This window comes from Cricetulus griseus, chromosome 2, assembly GCF_003668045.3.
Source record: "Cricetulus griseus strain 17A/GY chromosome 2, alternate assembly CriGri-PICRH-1.0, whole genome shotgun sequence".
NCBI classification, from domain to species: domain Eukaryota; kingdom Metazoa; phylum Chordata; class Mammalia; order Rodentia; family Cricetidae; genus Cricetulus; species Cricetulus griseus.
The window spans coordinates 144,541,000-144,562,407 of record NC_048595.1 but is presented as its reverse complement, the minus strand read 5'-3'; the positions used below and the strand labels follow the sequence as shown (position 1 = coordinate 144,562,407).

The window sequence follows — 21,408 nt, the reverse complement described above, 5'->3', positions numbered from 1 at the left end:
AAGAGATGAGATTTAGCAAATAACATATTAAAAAGCACTTAAAATAGAAGGCTAATAAATCTGTCATCATTTCTATTCTTCAAAATGCAACCTCAAGAATTTCAAAAGAGGGGCTGGAGAGATGGCTCAGCCATTACAAGCACTGACTGCTCTTCCAGAGGACCCAGGTTCAATTCCCAGCACCCACATGGAAGCTCGCAATGTCCATAACTCCAGTTCCAGGAGACCTGAAACCCTCACAGAGACACACATGCAGGCAAAACACCAACACACATAAGAGAAAAATAAATAGACAATTAAAAGAAAAGGATTACAAAAGAAGTCAGAGGTAGTGGTGCTCACCTTTAACCCCAGCACTAAAGGCAAAGGTAGACAAATCTTGGTGAGTTTGAGGTCAGCCTGGAGCACATAGCAAGTTCCTAAGGCTACACAGAAAGACAGTCTCAGAAAATAACAAACAAAAAAGGAATTTCAAAAGATATTCTACAATATTCTGAAAAATATTCTGCAATATATATAGATATAATCACAAACTTTGTGAATCTAGAATATGTATGAAGTCATTAAAGTCATTAAAAACAGAATGTATTTTTTAAAATGTATATGCCAACTGTCCCTTTTCAACAAAGACAATGCTAACTCCAGTAGACAAATGACACCATCAACAAGCACATTTCACCAGGCATCTTCATTAGTTGCTAGGGAAGTGCAAAGGAAAACCACAATTTATTAAGAGCCCTAGCACAGAATAGTTACAACTGAAAGCTGAAAAGCCCACATTGAACAAGGACAAATAGCCTTCCTAACTGCTAGTGGGGTACTTGGCAATGTGTGCTAATTCTGAGCACACAGAAACCTATTACCCAGCAGTTGCAACCCCGGGTTTACTCCCAACAGAAAGGTGTGTGTTCACAACAGGATTATTTCCATTAATCCCAATCCGGAAATAATCGATGTATCTGCCAAAATACTATTTGTGCACTGGAATGCTACATAGCAATGGCATGGCTCACAAACACCAGTGTAAAAGGAGACATTGGCAAAGAGGAATGGAGATTCGACAGGCAGTCACTTTGAGTCTCACTGGGGTATTCTTGCTATAGTCCACTGCCCTTTAGCGTAAGATGTACAGCTTAACTCATAAGCCATCCTACTTTCATTAAATGCTGTGGAGAGCGCCTTCCCTCCACCCCACAGCCCATTCCCAATGCCTGGCAGGGAAGCACACACAATATTCAATACATGGTAGGGGTTTTTGTTATGTTTATTCAAAACTATGGTACTGATTGCCTTGCTGATCAATCACCTTACTTTCTTGTCTTCCACCTCCCAGCCACATGTCAAATGTCACATGCTAAAACGCTCCCCTAAACCATCATCCACTTGTTCATAGATATTAACTGCTTTAAAGTACCCAAAGAAGTCAATCTTTAGAGGGGTGTTTGGGTCTTTCACAGTGCACCCACCCCCTACCTCCACTTTTACTCTTATTTCCAACTCAGCACTTGCCTACGGTAACTAAAATCATTACCACACACACAAACTGGTTTTTAACAAACCCAATTGTGGTGATATAAAACCTATAATTTAATAAAGATTGCCTGAAGGATCAGAATGCAATGCCAGCCACACTAGTTAGCTATAGAAGCTAACACACACCTTTAATCCTAGGACTCAGGAGACAGAGGCAGATAGATATCTGTGAATCCAAGGCCACCCTGGGCTACACAAGAGTAAATAAGTCCAAAAGAGTAATAGAGTTCATGCCTTTAATCCCAGCACTAGGGAGGGGGAGACAGGAGTGATGGTTGAGTGGAGAAAGGAATAGAGGGCAGAAGAAGACAGGAACTCGGGGCATTTGCCTCTGAGGATTCGTGGAGGCAGGATCACCGATCACAGTTTCAGCCTGAAGTAGAGGAAAGAGCTAGTGGCTGGCTGCTTTGCTTTTCTGATCTTCAGCTTGAACCCCAATATCTGACTCTGGGTTTTTATTATTCGTGTTACACCCAATGACCAGATTCTTACTCCTGGGCCCTTCTTTGTCATCGTAGTCCTTCAGTCTAGGATTTTCTCTTCTTTTTCTCCCCTATACCTGGCTTCTCTTCAGTCAATGTCTATATCTTACTTCAGTCAGTATGACCATTATTTCTAACATTATTCACTTGGCACTTAAAGTCTACCGTTAAATTATATATTTGTGTACAATACCATAAGATCCTCACAGAAAAAGAGGTTGTAACAGCAAGTGTCTAACACATACTAGCAAACTACACACAATCATAAAGGTTTTGTTTGTTTGTTTGTTTGTTTGTTTGTTTGTTGTTTTGGGGTTTTTGTTATTGTTTGGTTTTTTTTTTTTTTGAGATGGGTTTTTTTGTGTGTGTAACAACCCTGGCTGTCCTGGAACTCACTTAGTAGACCAGGCTAGCCTTGAACTCACATAGATCTGCTTGCCTCTGCCTCCTGAGAGCTGGGATTAAAGGTAAGGTGTGCACCACCACACCCAGTTAATCACAAAGTTTTTACAAATCACCAAAGTAGTTCATCTTTACTAACCTCAAACTGAACAAGCTGTACTTCTTTGCTACTGTAGTAACATGTACTTACACAAGTTTCCTCAATGAATGCTGGAACAAACTGAACAAGGGCAAAGGGTCCACTATAGGAAAGCCACAAAGTCGGGCAGAGAGTCTTGAGTAGGGCAAAGAGTCTGCTATAGGAAAGCCACAAAGTCTAGGAGAGCATCTTGAACAGGGGCAAAAGTTCTGCTATAGAAGAACTATGAACTCTTGGAGAGAGTCTTGAGAGAGCAGACTGTATCTACCAAGCACAGACCAGTCTAGTAGGAAGTGCCCATGTGACCTGAGTATGAGGACATCACAGGGCTAATTAAAAAGTAGAGTCAGAGTCAGGTAGTGAGTGGGCCTTACTTTATTATAAAAAAGCCTAAAGTAGTACTAGCACTGATTTTTAGGTAAGTGCATATTAAAATAGGTTAACAAATGAATGAGTAAACAGACACATAGCTGAAATTGAAATAAGAAGAACTTTATTAATTGCCATTATCAATCACTGCACTATGGCCAACACATGTTTGCCTCTTCCCAAAAGACACCTGAACATGTGATGATGTTGGTAGTGATGCAATCAAAACAGCTTTCAAAAACTGTTCTTAGAAGCTGAAAATTAGAACTGTCATTTATTTAAGAATTTTGCACATGGGTGGCTTTTTGGGGGGTTCTTAATAAACTTCATATGAATGTTCTAAATTACCAGCTGTTTTTTTTAATTTTTACACCAACAAACAAAATATTTAACAAGATGTCTTTATAATTTTGTATTAAACTAAAAAGGAATAACTTAATTATTAAAATCTCTTAGTGCATCATACTTTAAAAAGAGAAACAATTCCTTTACTTTAAAAGAAATACTGTCTTTGCACCCACATGTGCTTCTGCCATTCAAAGGAATTCAAAGGAATTCAAAGATTTTATAGTGTCCCCAAGGTGAACTTTAAAAACAACTGTGACTCTCTTCTTCGATGTTATCATCATTACTGTGTGTGTATACTATTAATTTTGTACCTGTATGACTCAATACTATACGTGCAACACACAAAGAAGAGTAAGATGTCAGTTCACAACACAAAAGAAGGAAACAAGTCAATGCCATACCTGGGTTATTATTGACATTACTTTTGGGTGGTTTCTGAACTGGTTTGGGAAGCGTAGATTCTGTCAGAGCTTTATTGGCAACAGCCTGCTGGGCCTTCTTTATACTGCTCCCTTCGGATTCCCATGTCTGCTCGCCAAGACTCAGCTGCACCGAGAACATCTTAGAAAAATGCAAACAGACAGAAAACATAAAATTCTTCAGGTACCAAAACTGGTGGTCTGAGAGAACACATGCATGAACACATACACACAGGCACAAACACACACACACACACATGCTCTCTCTCATGTGCACACACACAGACACACACGCATGCTCTCTCTCTCTCTCTCTCTCTCTCTCTCTCTCTCTCACACACACACACACACACACACACATACACAACATAGAACCAAAATTATAGCAGAAGCACATTAGAGATTGTTTGCAGCAATGACAACAATAGCAAAACATATTCTACCCAGTGAAAGGATGTCAGGAAATTGTACCAAACTGTCTGATCCCATCTAAAGACATAACAGCAGCTCTAAATACAAGTTTTAAATAGATCAGACCAAGACAAAACTCTTTACAAGATAGAATCACATTGCTAATGTCAACAGTCCTTGAGAAAGTATTGAGTACAACAAATAGGAGAAACTGAAGAGACATCAAAAGGCCGTGTCATCCTCACACTTTCCTAAACCTGTGTCTTAAGTGTTTACTCAGCACAATGTAACCAATGACTCAGGGGTCCTATTAACACTCAATTCCTACAATATGCATTTAACCAGCATGCAAATTCTATCCAGGATAACTTCATACATTCCTCAAATCTTTCTCATCTTTTTGACAAGGACACTTGCACTGGACCTACCTTTTCACTGTGTTTTGTTTAGCTATAATAACCTAAACTCACTGCTGCTAAAACTATGTGTGGTAGCTTGAATGAAAATGTTCTCCATGGGCACATATACTTGAATACTTGGTCCCCAGTTGGGGGAACTGTTTGGGAAGGGACAGGAGATGTGGCTTTGACAGAAGAATGTCACAGGGGACAGTCTCGGAGGTTCCAAAAGTGTTAGCTCTCTCTGCCTTCTCTTTGTGGTTTGAGATGGGAGCTCTGAGCTGCTGCTCCAGCCACCTTGCAACTTGCTACCTCCACACCACCATCATGGGCTATTTATCTCTCTGGAATCATAAGCCCAAGATAAACTCTTCTTGATCATGGTATCCATCATAGCAATAGGAAAGTAACTTTCTGCTGGGAGAACTGTTACACACCTGTAATCCCAACACTCAGGAAACTATGGCAGGAGGGTCAGCAGTTCAAACCCAACCTGAGTAACACAGTGAAATGCCATCTCAAAATAAAACAAAGACGAGTTGGCTGGGGTGATAGCTCAGTCTAAGAAGTATTTGTCATGAAAGTATAAGAACTTGAGTCAGATCCCCAGGGTCCACATAAAAAGCTAGGTGTGGTAGCTCATGCCTGGCAGACATGGGGCTTGCTGGCCAGTCTTGCTCAATCAGCAACCTCCAGATTCAGTGAGAGAACGTGTCTCAAAAAGTAAGTTGGAGAACCAGTGTTGGAGCATCTCGAGCACACGCACTCACATGAGCACATGCATATTGTTAAAAATAAATGTACCAGACACGAAATGCAACTATCTAAACTTGACAGTTAACCACATTATCCTATCCAGTCTTAAACAGCCACCATGTTAGCACAGCATAGAAGTTCTGCATGTCCATTCCCAACTCACACACATCTTCTTCCACATCCCACATTCCACCCAGAGCACATTTCCATTGAGCACAAAATCTTACTTTTTATCTTTAAATTTTCAGATCAAGTTATAGAATAAACACAGACCACTTACTACTTTGTAGTAGTAATCAAAAACTATTTATTAATTATAAAAATGTATTTCTGTAGCAAAGTGATTTCTTAGAAAATATCTTTTTTTTTACAAATTGTATTTTATTTGTGTGGGTGTTTTACAGATGCCCACAGAGGTCAGAAGACAATGTTGGAGCCTCTGAAAATGAAGATACAGATGTTTGTAGGCCACCATGTTGGTGCTAGGAACTGAACCTGGATCCTCTGCAAGAACATCAAGTGCTCTTAACCACTAAGCCATCTCTCTAGTCCTAGAAAGTAACTGATTAAAGTTAGTGTGATCAATATTAATACCGCCCAACATCATATTCCTCTAGGCAAAACTCAATGAGGAGCACACATCAACAACTATATACTATGCTTGGCCTAAAAAAATTTTAACCTGCATCCATCCAGGAACCAAATCTTAATCATGGGACAAACAATATGGCAACAAGCTGAGACTTCAAAAAGGTCAAAGTCATGGGGGGGAAAAGAAAGAAAGAATGAATGAATGAATGAATGAATGAATGAATCCAAGGAGGCTATTACATGTCAAAGGATATTATAAGGTCACAAGAAATGTGGTAAGACATAACATGTGATCCTTAATTAGATTCATGATGGAAATTTTAAAAGACAAAAAAGGCATTTACAGAACATTTGCTCATGAACTAAACTATGGCTTACATGTATCCCCAAAAATTTATGTGCTGAGAATTTAGCGCCCCCCAGCAATAGTATTGAAAGCAAAGCCATAGTCATAAGGGGTCTAGAGGTCTTACGGAAGCATCATCACTGCAGAAGAGTGGTCCTTACAGAGACTGGATTTATTGTAAGAACAAGTTTATCCCTCATGCTCTTTGCATCCTCTCTTCCACCTGGCTCCAACATAATAAAAGAAAGAAAAAGGTTTTCTCCACACACTGCCTCTTGACCTGACACTTCCCAGACTCCAGAACTTAAGCCATATGAATTTCTTTATAAATTACCCAGTCTCCAGCTTTCAGTTATAGTAGCTGCAAGCAGACTAATAAAGACTATATTAGTTAGGATATCTAAAAATTATTGATTCTTGAATCATGACAGCATGTGGCCATACATAAAAAGGTATTTAATCTCAGAAGACAGATGTAAGTGTTCAAGTATACAAGGTTATAACTAAAATTTACTTTTGAACTCTCTAAGAAAAAAGCAAAGGTGTATTCAGAGGAAGCAAGAAATAAAGTAATGTATATAAAGTAATATATGACATATATTGGTAACTGAACCTGATAAATATATGAGGGCCACCCTATGGCTCATTCAGGTATTCTGTATCTTCCATTTTTAAAAACAGAGTTGGAAAGCACAGTCATTGAAAATGCACCAGGTGGTCACTATAAATTTGAGGACAGCCTGCTCTACAAAATGTGTTCCAGAACAGCCAGGGCTACATAGTGAGATCCTGTCTCAAAAAAATAATAATAATAGTAATTAGGGGAGGAGGAGGAGGAGAAAGACAAGGGAGGAAGAAGAACAAGAAGAAGGAAAAAGGAGGAAGAAGAAAAAAGCAAAAATTATACATATTTGTTTAAAGTGATTATTTTTCTTTTATTATGATTTGATGTAAAATTTATAAGGCTGGAAAGATGTTTCAAACATTTAAAAGGCTGGCTACTCTTGCAGAGGACTCAGGTTTGGTTCCCAGCACCTATGTGGCAGCTTACAACTGTCTGTTAGGCAGGTAGTGGTGGTGGTGCACACCTTTAATCCCAGCACCTGGGAGGCAGAGGCAGGTGGATCTCTTTGACTTCAAGGCCAGCCTGGTCTAAAGAGCGAGTTCCAGGACAGGCTCCAAAGCTACCCAGAGAAACCCCAATTACAAAACAAAAAGCAAAAAACAAAACAAACAAACACAACTGTCTCTAACTCCAGTTCGAGGAGATGTGACATCCTCTTCTGACCTCCAAGGCAACAGGACTTTCCAACACAGCACACTTTCATTGATGCAGACAAAACACAATACATATGAATTAAAAATAAATCTCAATTTAAAATTTATACTTAAAATATTATCTTTATTACTTTCAACCTGATTCAAAAACAAGATTCATTAATGATTTGTTCCTTTTCCCAAATTTTGTTATTTAACAAAAAGTTTAAAGACTATATATATATATATATATATATATATATATATATATATCACATGACATATAACATGTGCTTTTATATCAAATGTGCATATAATTTATGTTTGTATATGATATTCACATACATATCTCAAAGGCTTAAAAACAGAGGTACACAAGTGAATATCAGACCCTGAAATTCTGTATCCAACATGAACTTTCCTAAACAAAAACCATAAGCATCCGATGACCCACTGGGCATCTCCACAAAATCAAGAGAAGTCAAACAAAACATTATCTTTTCCACTCTACTCTATCCCTCTCACCAGTTCATACTCCAGATGACCTCTCCATTATTCTCCCAATAGTGTCAGTTCAAAAACTCAAGAACCTCTTTATCTTTCCAGCTACTCAAGAAATCAGCCAAATCAGTGCATCGATGGAAATAAAGAACAGACTTTGGAAAGCACAGATGAGAAATACAGTCCACTTCAGACTAGATATTTGTGCCCCCTCCTCTCTTTCTCAATACTGGACATGATAGTACCTCCCTGGGAGGTCTCTGGGAGATGATAAAGTCATAGAGGTGTGGTCTCCATGAAAGAACTAGTTTTATCAGAGAACTTGAAATGTGTGAAGAGATGGCAAGAAGACTACATCTTGAAGCCTGAAAGAGGCTCTGACAAGGAAATTAATTAGTAGTACCCAAATCAAACTACTTACCAGACTCCAGAACAATGAGAAATAGATTTTGCTTGTTTAACCCATCTAGTCAATAGTACTGTTAAAGTAGGCTGAGCAAAAATAGTTTGGAAAACTCACTAAAGAGGAGCCAGAAAAGGAAACAAAAATCATTTGAAGAAATGTGGCTAGAACTCTACTTAGATGAAAGATATAAAATATATGTGGTAGTTTGAATGAAGACATCCCCATAGGCTCGTATATTTGAATGTTTGGTCCCCAGTTGGAACTGTTTGGGAAGACTGGAAGGCATAGCCTTGTTGGAGCAGTTGTGTCACTGGAGGTGGGCTTTGAAGTTTCAAAAGCCCATGCCATTTCCAGGTGGTTCTCTCTGGGCCTCCTACTTGTGGATCAAATGGAAGTTCTCAGATACTGACTGCTCCAACGCCTTACTGCTGCCAGGCTCCCTCACTACGATGATCGTAGACTTACAGCCCTCTAGAACCCTGAGTCCCCAACTTAAATGCTTTCTTTTATAAGTTGCCTTGGTCAGGGTATTTTGTTGCAGCAACAGAAAATCACTAAGACAAAGCTGATACCAGAAGTGGGACACAGCTGTGAAGTCCTGACCATGCTGGGTTTTCTGGAGGAATGGGGAAGACTTTGAACCAGGAAAGAGGTTGAACACTGTAAGTGGGGTTTAATCGGCCACCTAAAAGGAACTTGGAAGACAATAGTGCTGAGAGCAATGTAGACTATGAAGGCCCAGCTCAAGAGGTTTCAGAAGGAAACAGTATTAACAGAGACCATTCTTGTGACACTTTGCCAAAGAGCATAACTGCTCTTTGCCTTTGTCAAAGAATCTGCCTGAGGCTAATCTGGAGTTCTGGAGTAATTTCTTTGCCAGAGGAGATTTCAAGACAGCCTGAAATCAATTCTGTTGCATGATTATTAGTAATCACTCTTATGCAGATCTACAACAAAAAAGAGCAAGAAGAAAAAAAGAAATACAAAATGTGTAGTTTAAGGAGAATAAGCACACAAGGACACTTAATGTTGAAGTCTTGGTTTGTGCTAGAAGAAATATGGAAAAATGGAACACAGGGAGTGCTGCTCTCAGGGCAAAACCCTACCCTGCAATTTGTGAAAAGGAAAGGACTATAGAATTACCTGTTCCTAAAGAGCAACAAATCAAGACTTATGCAAATGTGATTCAAGGAGTATGCTGGGTTCCATCCCAAGCTGGCAGCAGAACCTGGCAGCATCACCCTTGTGGTTCTGACTTTGGAGTTAAAAGGGACTCAGGAGTAAAGGAACTATGCAATCTTCCTCTAAGGTTAAAGAAAGCTTCAGGGGCCAGGGGTGCGGCAGGGCATCCCTGCAGGGAGACTCAGAGAGGCAGTTATGTGAAGCAGGGAAGCTGGGAAGGCAAAGCTTGGATGTAATGGAGACCCCAAGAGGTAGGAGATATTAGAGAGTGGGATACCTGCCAAGGAAAACTGCTAACAGGAACTGGAACCAGCCCGAGAGAAGTGATAGTCAACAAAACTGGAGAGAGTGGGCGACCTGGAAAGACATCTAAACCCTTTGATGACAGGCACAGAGCTACAGGATTTGGAGTTTGCCCTGCTGGGTTTCTGTCTTGCACTGATGCAATATTTCCTCACTATGCCCCATTTCTCCCTTCTGGAATGGTAATGCATATTCTGTGCCAAGGTATGTTGAAAGCATGTAATTTGGTTTTCGATTTTATAGGGGTTACAATTAAAAGACTGCCTTTAGTCTGACAAGAGACTTTGGACTCTGAATTGTTACACTAAACTTTTGAAGTTGGACTAAATCCATTTTACATTATGATATGGTTATAAGCCTAGGGGGGCCAAGGAATGGAATATGGAAATGGCCCCCATAGGCTCATCTATTTGAATACTTGGTCCCAGGTGGCAGAACTGTTTGGAAAAAATTAGTTAGTGTGGCTTTATGAGAGGAGGAATGTCACTGTAGATGGGCTTTGAGATTTCAAACGCCCTTGCCATTCCCAGTTAGCTCTTTCTCTCTGCATCCTGCTTGTAAATCAGATGTAAGCTCTCAGCTACTGCTCCAGTGCTCTGCCTGCTGCTGCCATGCTCCCCACGATGATCATGGACTACAATCCTCTGCAACCCCCAATTAAATGCTTTCTTTTTTAAGGTGCTTTGGTCGTGGTGTTTTGTTACAGTCATAGAAAAATAATGAAAACACTATATATTCAAGAATATCAACAAATTCCAAGCAAGACAAACTAAAAGAGACCCACACCAATATACATTATAAAAACACTAAATAAATGAACTGCACCTCTCATCAACCAAACATGCAACCTTGGAGAAGGGAAAATTTTGATTTCCAGAGTTATTACCTTACCTTACAATATTAAAACTGTCCAGTTCTCAACAAAAATTGTAAAACACACATACACACACATGCACATGTGTGCCATACAGCCAATTCGCAGGGAAGAAGGCTAGGAAAAATAATCCCTGACAGAGTGAAGACACTGGACATACCCAACAAAGACTTAAATTGGCTGTCTTTTATTATTTTATATTATTATTATTATTATTTTATTTTTAAGGGGAAAGTACAAACACAGTCCCCCACTACCACAAATTACAGAGTTGAGTTTCCCACATTTAGGGAAATCGCATGGGTCAGCACATCTGGAGTTCGATAGATAAGTCTGGCCCTGGAAAACCACCTCCATGATCATGGCATCTCCCCTGCCAGGTAAGTATTAAAAATTAACTATCTTAAGTATGCACCAAAGTGAAGGAAATTATACACACAAAAAACTAAGATAAAACAATGGATGAAAATGTAGGGAATATTAATTATTAAAAGGTACCAAATAGAAACGTGGGAGCAGAAAACAATAAAGAAAATTCCAAATCCTTAGAAAAATTCAACAACATACTTGACTAGGAAGAGAAAAGAATCAGTGAGTTTGAATATGACACAATTCAAACTACCTAGTCTGAGAACCAGAAAGAATAAAGAAGAAAAATGAAGCTGGATATGGTGGCACATGTCTATAACTCTAACAGGGAAATGACTGTGAATCAGAGGCCTTCTGAGTCCACCTGGATATAGTGGCATACGTCTATAACCCTAACAGGGAAAGAGAAGGGCAGGGAAATGACTGTGAGTTAGAGGCCTTCCTAGTCCACCTGGCAAGTGTGGGGCCAACTGGGGCTTTACAGCAAGATGGAGGAAGAGAGAGGGAATGGGAAAGAAACCAGAAGAAAGAAGAAGACAAAATCTGAGGAACCTGTAACAATATACTCATAAAAATCTCACAGAAGAAAAGGAAAAGGGAACAAAAACACTCAAAATTTATGTTTAAAACATTCTAACTTTTACGAAAGAATATAAACCTATACATCTAAGAATCCAACAAAATCCCAAGCAGAATAAAATCAGGGATCTTCACTAAAACACAATTTTTCAAAGCAGTGAAAGACAAATTAAAAATCATGAGAGAAGCAAAGCTGGACATGTTGGCATATACGTGCAATCTCACCATGATGGAAGATGAGGTTGGGGATCATGATCCTAAGGGCAGCCTTAGGAATGTACAACAAGATCCTTTCAGGGAAGGTAGGGAAGGTGAAGCCAATCAGATAACTGAGATATTCTAGAAGAGATCATCTGTGAGACTGGCAGATTCTCATCAGAAAACATGGCAACTGGACCACTCAACCAAGAATTCTATAGTAAACAAACCACACTTCAGAAATGAGGGGAGATTTTAAGAATAGTCAGAAAGCCAAAGAAATCTGTTACTAGTAGCTGACAAGACATGATGAAAAGAGACCTTCACACTGAAATGAAAGAACACTAGTTGGTAACTCAAACAGATACAAAGAAATATAAGATTTCTAGTAAGGCAAAATAATACATAAATATAAAAACTAGTGTTACTGTACTTTTGTAACTCCACTTTGTTTTCTATGATATAGACAGTGCATAAAATTTTATGCACGATTTCTTGGTGTGTTTATAATTTCAAACCTTCAAAACAAACTAATTAATTAAGCCAAGTGAAATATTTGAAAAGAACACTTGGATTAAAAATACTCACACTAAGCAAGCATAGTGGCCAGAACCTTTAATCCCAGCACTCAGGAGGCAGAGGCAGGCAGATCTCTGAGTTCCAGGACAGCCTGGTCTATAAAGTGAGTTCCAGGCCAGCAAGAGCTACACAGAGAGACCCTGTCTCAAAAAACAAACACAAAAAACAACAACCCTTGTATAAAAGCTGACAGGAATGTAAAATGTCAAACTATCTTCAAAAGCAGCATCTTAGCAAGTTAAACTTATATCAGCCACACCCTGCTGATCCCAAACTATTACCAAGAACAAAAAGAAAAGAAAATACATATTCCTACTAAAACATACATGCAAATGTTCCAAGTATCATAATAATAGCAAAACTATGAAACCAAAATATACATCAACTTGTGAATTTTAAAGAGTGCTACAACTATACAAGGAACATTAAACAATAAAAAAAGAAATACTGATACACTGATACACAAAAATGTGAACTCAAATGACTGTGCTCAGTGGAAGAAGTAAGAGCATATATAAATGAGTTATTGTTGGTAACAGAAAATAGACCACTAGCCACCTAGGGCCTCGGGTGCAAGAAAACATACACCATAGGGTGCAGGAAAAATTTGTGGACACTGGAAATGTTTGGTTTGCTCACAAAGACATAAATTGAGTATGAATACTTCTGTGTAGCTTAAATTACAACAGAAAACAGAATTTCACTGAGGCAGAAAAACAAAGTGTCTCCTGTCTTTTTGCTTTCCCTGCCATCTCTTCCATCATCTTAATTCCTTCTCCTGTATTTCCACAGCATCTGTTCATAAAAAAAGTGACTATTTCAATCTTACCTGAGGATTCAAAAGGCACAGTCTACAGTTCAAAATCATCAGTCATCCTAATTTCCCAAATGACCAAAACAAAAAACAAAAAACAAAAAACAAAAAAACAAAAAAACCTCTATGTATCAAATCTAAGCCCTAGGACAGATACCAGGTATGGTGTTGCATGCCTGTAACTAGCATTTAGGGGGCTGAGGCAAGAGAATATCAAGTTCAAGGCCAGTCTGCGAGACCCCATCTGAAACAACAAAAACACAAAAATCATACACAAAGTATGGAACATTTTAAAAACAAATAACTCTTAGCTTCAACTAACCTATAGCTGAGGACAGTGGTAAAATGGAAAGGAAGGGTAATGTTAACCAGTAAAAGACATAATCTAATGTGGTGCTTGCTGGGATCCTATTTAAACAAAGCAAGATCCTAAAAAGGCAGCACCCTCTGCAGTGTCTTGTGTCATTCACCCTGAGTGCAGTAACAATGTGGCATTTTTTTTTTTTAATCTCAGCAAGACAATGTGGCATTTTAAAGCTCTGCAACAGATGAATAGCCACAGCTTTAAAGAACCTAATGGAGCCAGGAGCAGTGGACAGGCAAGGGCCACTGAGTCAGAGGCCAGTCTATGCTATATATGCAGTCAATTCCTGGGTCAATATTTTTAAAAATGAAAATTAGATTAAATTAAAACCTCCATTGTAAAGAAAGTTAAGTAAAATAATCTGAGCAAAATATTGGTGATATGGGCAAGCTATCACGTATCTGTTGTGAATGAATGTTTTGTAACTTAATTTTTTATTCTTTCTTTTATTTTTGAGACTCTCATAAAATCACATCACTTTCCCTTCCTTTTCCTCCCTCTAAACATTTTCAAGTACCCCTCCTTGCTTTCTTTCAAATTCATGGCCTCTTTTGATTAACTATAACTTAAAATTCTTCAAAAAAAAAAAAAAGGTTCATCATGCCATGAAACTGAGCTTCTAATGATATTAGCAGTATCTTACTTCATTCCATTTCAAGACTAATTAACAGTGGCTATCACATAGGATATACTAAATGGATGCTTTTCCAAAATTGTTCAGTCCTATAAATCACTAGCAAGCCAGGCAGTAGTGGCACATTCCTCTAATCCCAGCCCTCAGGAGGCAGAGGCAGGTGGATGTCTAAGCTCAAGGCCAGCCTGGTCTAGTTCTAGGACAGCCAAAGCTACATACAGAAACCCTGTCTCAAAAATCATTTTAAAAATTGCAAAATAAATCACTAGCAAACAATTAAGACTATCTGGAAGTCTCAACACTAACACATCCTTAAGAATTACAATCTGGGGACAGGAGAGATGGCTCAGAGGTTAAGAGCACCGGCAGCTCTTTGAGAGGTCCTGAGTTCAATTCCCAGCAACCACATAGTGGCTCACAACCATCTGTAATGAGATCTGGTGCCCTCTTCTGGTGTGCAGATATACATGGAAGCAGAATGTTATATACATAACAAATAAAATCTTAAAAAAAAAAAGAATTATAATCTGGGCTGGAGAGATGGCTCAGAGGTTAAGAGCACTGGCTGCTCTTCCAGAGGTCCTGAGTTCAATTCTCAGCAATCACATGGTGGCTCACAATCATCTATAATGAGATCTGGTGCCCTCTTCTGGCCTGCAGGGATACATGTAGGCAGAACACTGTATACAAGATAAATATATAAATCTTAAAAAAAAAAAAAAAAAGAATTACAATCCAAGGGGTCTTGAGAGAGGGATCAATGTGTCAAATGATTGCTGGACACGAATCAAGACCTGAGTTTGGAGCTCTAGAACAATATTTAAAGCTGGGTGCTGCAGCATGGCAAGCCAGTCATAAAGAGAAGAGACAGGTGAACATGTAGCTCACTGGCCAGTCAATCTAGCCAAAACAGCAAGTTTCAGCTTCAGTGAAGAGTAAGCAAGGAAGATAGTATGTAGTTTTCTAACCTCCTTAAGTACATGCATCGTGAACATACCTGCACACCACATGTATACACCACACATACTAAATAATTATTTTGTTTGAAGAATGGTCAGTCCACTCTACCACACTACCAAGGTATTATATTTCTCAGCTCAAAGATTTAAAAGCTGAGATTTTTAATAAATTGCTCACTGCCACATGCTGGCAATGCAGACTAGGATCAGGCTAGCAAATGTACAGCGTGAGGAGGCTGGAGACATGGCTCAGCTGTCAAGAGCATGAGATGCTGGGACAGAGGATGGGTTCAGCTACCAACCATACAGAACCCCAGTTTCAGGGGCTCTGACACCCTCTTCTGAGCTATTCTGGTGCCAGTGATTCATGTGGTGAAGACATACATCCAGAAAAAAGACATGCTTATAAAATAAATAACCTAAAGAAAAAAGGAAGAGGAGGGGAGGGAGCCAAAGTCACTGGATGAGCTGTCTCCTTGGGTGACATCTATCACAAAGCAATCATGTTCAATGTGCCAGCAACAGTGCAGCTCTTATCACCCTGACAACTTATCAAGGTAAGGACATAAAGAGAAAGAAAGCAGCTTCTTCTGACAATGGGACCTCTACTCCAAACACTGGCAGCATGCTCAGATGTGAGTAAATTCCATATAAACCTGCAGAACTACAGACAGGTAGAAAGATGAACCAGCAATGCTGTAACAACTCACACCAATGTAAGGCACAATAAATCATGTCCCTATTCAATTACCATAAAGAACAGAAAACTGAAAGGGGGATGAGGGGGCATTAACATGGTTTTTATTTAGCAGTCATATATTAAAAGTTGACCTAAGATGGGGGGCTGGAGCACTTAAGAGGTAGAGGCAGGTGGATCCCTGTGAGTTCAAGGCCAGCCTAGTCTACAGAGCAAGTTCTAGGACAGCCAAGGCTACACAGAAAAACCCTGTCTTGAAAAGAACTAAAAAAGAAAAGAAAAGAAAAAAGATGGGGGCAGGTCAGGCGGCTTAAAGATAAGAGCACTTACTGCTCTTCCAAAGAACCTGGGCTTGGCTGTCAAGTCTTCTGGCCTCTATGGCCACCAGGCATGCATGCGGCATACATACATGTATATAGACAAACACTTCCACACATGAAATAAAGTTGTCCTAAGTTGCTCAGATTGTATAACATTCAATGGAGGACAGGGGGAGGTATGCAAAAACAAGGTAGACCACTACTTCCCACCAGAATGAATGGGAAGACCATGGGTACCTGGAGATCTTAACTTCTGTAAGTGTCTCAACTCTGACTACAAAACCGAATCATTGCAGAGCCTTAAAATCCTGAGGTGTGGGTCTAACCAAGACCACTTAAATCAGAATTTCTATTTTGCATACAAACATATACACAAGAATTGGCACATCATTCATTAGTTAATATCCCAAGAAAACTATGAGTCAAGACTAGGTTTAAATCTTTCTTGATAATCATTTCTTTCACTAAAATATTTTGTGTGACTGGTAGACATGTGTGAATGACTGAAAATACTCAGGCTTTCCATAATGAGATCCAAACAGCCAATTAATTAACATAATTGAATCCATAAATACCATACCTCATTCAAGAGCACAGCAATTGATCAAGGAGCTCAATATAAGACCTGATATCTTAAGGCTAAAAAGATGGCTCAGTGGTTAAGAGCACTCAGTGGTTAAGAGGACCTGGGTTTTATTTCTGGCAAGGAATTTCCTACAAGGAAGCTCACAACCATATGTAACTACAGTTCCAGGCAATCCAATATCCTCTTCTAGCTTCCATGGACACCAGGCATATATGTGGTATGCAGACATACATGCAGGCAAAACACCCATACATAAACTTTTTTTTTTTAGTTTTTAATTAAAATAAAAAGGCCCTGGAACCCTGAATCTGTTAGAGGAGAAAATAGGAAATACACTTCCACTTCTAGGCACAGGAAAGGACTTCTGAGTGAGACCTCCACTGAGCAGGCAGTAAGACCATCCACTGACAAATGGTCCCCACTAAATAGCTTCTGCACAGCAAAGAGCACCATTATTGAGTGAAGAGGCAATCTGCTGAATGGGAAAAAAAAAACACTTTACCAGCTATATATCTGACAGAGGGTTAGTGTCTTAGAATATTACAAAGAACTTACAACACTAAAACCAAGAAGACAAACAACCCAATTGAAAACTGGGCCATGGACTCTCCAGAGCTGTCAAAAGAAGAAATACAAATAGCCAAGAAGCCTTAAAAAATGTCAACATCCTTAGCCGTCATGGAAATGCAATTTAAAACACTTTGAGATTTTGTCTTCACCAGTCAGAATGACTAAGGTTAACAAATCAACAAGAACAAAGGCAACAAGTGCTGATGTAGATGTGGGGAAAGGGGATAAAACACACTCCCAGCTGGCAGGAGGGCAAACTGGTATAGCCACTATCAAAATCAATGTGGAGGCTCCATAAGCTACAAATAGATATGCCTTGCAACCCAACTATTCCACTCCTGGGCATATATCCCAAAGGGCTTTATATCCTACTACAGAGATACTTGCTCACCTCTATGCACTGATGCTCACTGATGATATTCACAATATCCAGGAAATGAAAACTGCACAGCTGTCCATCAATTGATGGATGAATAATGAAAACATGGTACCTATAAACAATGAAGTACTTTTTTGTCTATCAAGAACAACGAAATTCTCAGGTAAATGAATGGATATAATCACTCTGAATGAGGAAACCAAGATTCAGAAAGACAGATGTCATATGTTCTCTTTCATATGTAGATGGTTGTTTTTAATCTTTAGATATATGTGTTTAAACTGGAGAAACCAAGTCAGGAAACTACTAAGGAGCTATGGAGTCATTTCAAGGGGAAGGGGGTAGAAAAAAAGATAGTATACAGAGGAGATGGAAAGAATGGAACAGTAAGTGTTAAATGGGACAAGGATGAGAGGGCAGGGAGGGCAGGATATTGGAGAGCATATAAGAAGAGATAAGTAATATTAAAGACCTTCAAAAATGCCATACAGAAACCTACTACTGTAGATACTTCCTAAAATACATGCGTGTGTGTGTGTGTGTGTGTGTGTGTGTGTGTGTGTGTGTGTGTGTGTGTGTGTGTATGTTTTACATGGAGTTACCCTATAATGGGAACAGGGGAATAGTGGCTCTCCCAGATACCATGGGCCATCATTAAAAACCCCAATCCAAGGTATGGACTATCTCTTTTTGAATTTGGTTAGTGGAGTCCACAGACACCTCTCTCAAATATTACAGACTACCGCCATTGCTCTTGGTTACCCTCCAGACCTGATCATAAGACCCTATTGCTGAAGACACCACATATTTGAATCAAAGAACATGGAACAATCAAGGGGTAACAACCTGGAAACTTCATACCTAATAGGTAGATTTAATACTGCTAGAAGATTCTATGCATACTATTGGGGGAGAAAAGTCATCAACAGTCTTACCTACGTATGAAGCCTATAAGCTATAATGACTGGCCTGCCAAGAAAACCAGCTGGTGCAATAGTAGCACAGATGTTATGTGAGTAACCAGCCACATACTGATTAGATTTAAAGCCTGCTCCACAATTCAAAATTCCTGCATAGTACACTTAAATAGGACAAAAAAACATGGCTAACTACATCACAGGCCCCAGAGGAGCATCTAACTATTATTCTGCTAAATGGACATAGCATTAAGCTACCCCTTAAGTTCTTACCATTATATGTATAGTTAAGTATTTTTCTCAACCCACATAAAAGAAGCTTCTTTTTAAAGTAGACAGTGATTAATACAGAGACCCACAACTGGTCACATGAACAGAACAAGACACTATAGAGTGCTCTGCTCTAATGGGACATTATATCCCGCCTCCTGTTCTCAAGGTTTGGGAATCAATGAGGAAGAGGGAAGTAAAGATACTAAAACAAAAAAGAACCACAGGGGAAATCAGAGTCATGCAATGTTTCTTGGTAGCCAGGCGTCCTTTACTGGGTTTAGAGTAATCTAACTGGCTCTTTTCTCCTGTCATAAAACCAAAAGTGCCCTGAACTAAAAGTTAACATTCACAAGCCTTAGTAAGCACAGATCCAACTCTAACTGTCCAAGTGACATCACAAGTCAGAATGACCTTAACTCCTGCTAAATTCAAACTGCTTCACAGAGAATGATCAAATAAAATGTAAGTTTGAGACCTAGAAATCTTTCAATGAATAACGGGAAACACATCTGCACTGCAGGCTGTAACTAAAAATGTAGACAGGATCTTTTCTTTTGCTAGAGATCAAATCCAGGGCTTTGTGCTTGCTAGATTAAGAACTCTATCATTAAGCTAGCTAGATTCCACAACCCTAGGCCAAGGTTTTAAAAACAAACTTAAAACTTCACTTATTTCTACGAAAGATGTTTTGGTTGTTTTTCTTGTTGCAGGTAAAATACCCTGATGAAAGAAACTTAAGCAAGAATAGGTTTGGGGCTCACAGTTGTAGAGTACAGTGCATCACAGTAGGGAAGTCCTGGCAGCAGGAGGTTAAGGCAGCTAGTATCCAGTCAGGAAGAAAACTGAAGGCAAGTGCTCAGATGGCTTCCTCTTTTTTTTTTTTTTTCTTTTTTCTTTTTGGTGGTGGTGGTCTAGGACACAAACCCTATAGGGTGGGTCTCCCTACTTCAGTTAACCTAATCAATGCCAGAGGCTACCCTAGATGAAGTAAACTCTTACAAGTGGCCTAGATGCTTGCCTGTCTCCTAGGTGATTTTTTTTTTTGAGTTGACAGCACTAGCCATCACAAAAGGACAATGGATATGCTGAATTATTCCAACACACCTTACTTGAACAGATCTCTACTTGTGTATGAATATGTAAAAATTATTTTCTATTTCAAAGTGTTTTTTACTTTTTTTCTTTTTGGTATTTCTTTTGTTTGTTTGTTTTTGTTTTTTGAGACAAGGTTTCTCTGTATTGCTTTGGAGCCTGTCCTAGAACTCACTCTGGCTTCAAACTCACAGAGATCTACCTGCCTCTGCCTCCTGAGTGCTGGGATTAAAGGCATGCATCACCACCACCTGGCTCAGTGTTTTTACTTTCAGTTCACAGAGCTTTTAAATTTTAAAAGGACTATGTTCAAATAACAAAAATCTTACTATCAAAATAGCAACTGTGAAGCCCTAAAGCATGCCTTGGATTTAAGAATGATAATGACCGGCTAGCTAGATGCAGTGGCACACATCTGTAGCCAGAATACACAGAGGCTGAGCCAGGAGGACCACAAGGTCTAGCACAGCCTCGGCTATGTAGGAAAAGAGGAAGAAAGAAAGGAGACATGAAAGGAATGGAAGGAATGATAGATTTTAAAAATTAAAAAAGGAAAAGAAGAAATGACTCAATGTGCCCAAGGAAAACCATTAATGAAGTAGAATTAGTAAACTTGTAACCCCAAGTAAATGGGTTAACAGACATATATTATTACTATGCACTCAAAACATTTTTTAAAATGTTAGGAAAAGGTTAATAATTATCAAATATTCTTCCTTAAATTTGTCTTCCTTAATAAACTTAGAACAATGAAAAAACTGAGCAATAAGGTTGCTTAAGTAATATTTTGTTTATTATGTTTGTTTTGTTTTTACTTCTTAAAGTGTTGAGCACTGAACTCAGGGTTTTACATGTGCTAGTCAAGTACACTCACTTATCTAAGCCCCAGTCCATGTGCTCATTATTTTAAAATCTGCTTAGGGAAAAAATTAGATTCCAGTTGTCTAGGCAGTATTTTACATTTATCCACTCCTTTTAAATTTACATTTAAAGAACAATTACTAGGCCATTTCCATTTTGTCTTTGAGGAAAGCTAGCCCATTTATATCTGAACAAAGAGCTAAACCAAAAGTTCATAAATTTGTTCATGTATTTACTCATTTAACAAATTCTGAGTACTGACTACATGTACCAATCCAGGCACTGGACAGAGAAATAACCAAATCAAAATAAACTTCTATCCTCAGAGATTATTCTAACTAGAAGATAAAAAATATCTGAAAGCACTAAACACTACAGAAAAAAATAAAGGGGAAGCATATGACCAAGTCAGCAATCTATTTTGGATGCCTTTAGTTTGAAGATTCTAGTAGCTATTTAGGTATAGGTAACTGATAGGCAATCAGACACACAATTCCAAA

General features: G+C 38.9%; 1 protein-coding gene and 1 non-coding gene across 2 annotated transcripts in view; both read right to left on the bottom strand.

Annotated features, from left to right (window-relative positions):
* The window catches only part of Stau2 (staufen double-stranded RNA binding protein 2), a 236,767-nt gene that overhangs the window by 206,364 nt on the left and 8,995 nt on the right, over positions 1-21,408 (bottom strand). The window contains exon 2 of the mRNA XM_035440003.1: positions 3,675-3,834. Within this exon, the coding sequence (XP_035295894.1) occupies positions 3,675-3,834 (160 nt within the window). The remainder of the gene's footprint in view (positions 1-3,674; positions 3,835-21,408) is intronic.
* Positions 10,943-11,105, bottom strand: LOC113833815. Its single transcript, XR_003481966.1, has one exon. It is a non-coding gene; the product is annotated as a U1 spliceosomal RNA (small nuclear RNA).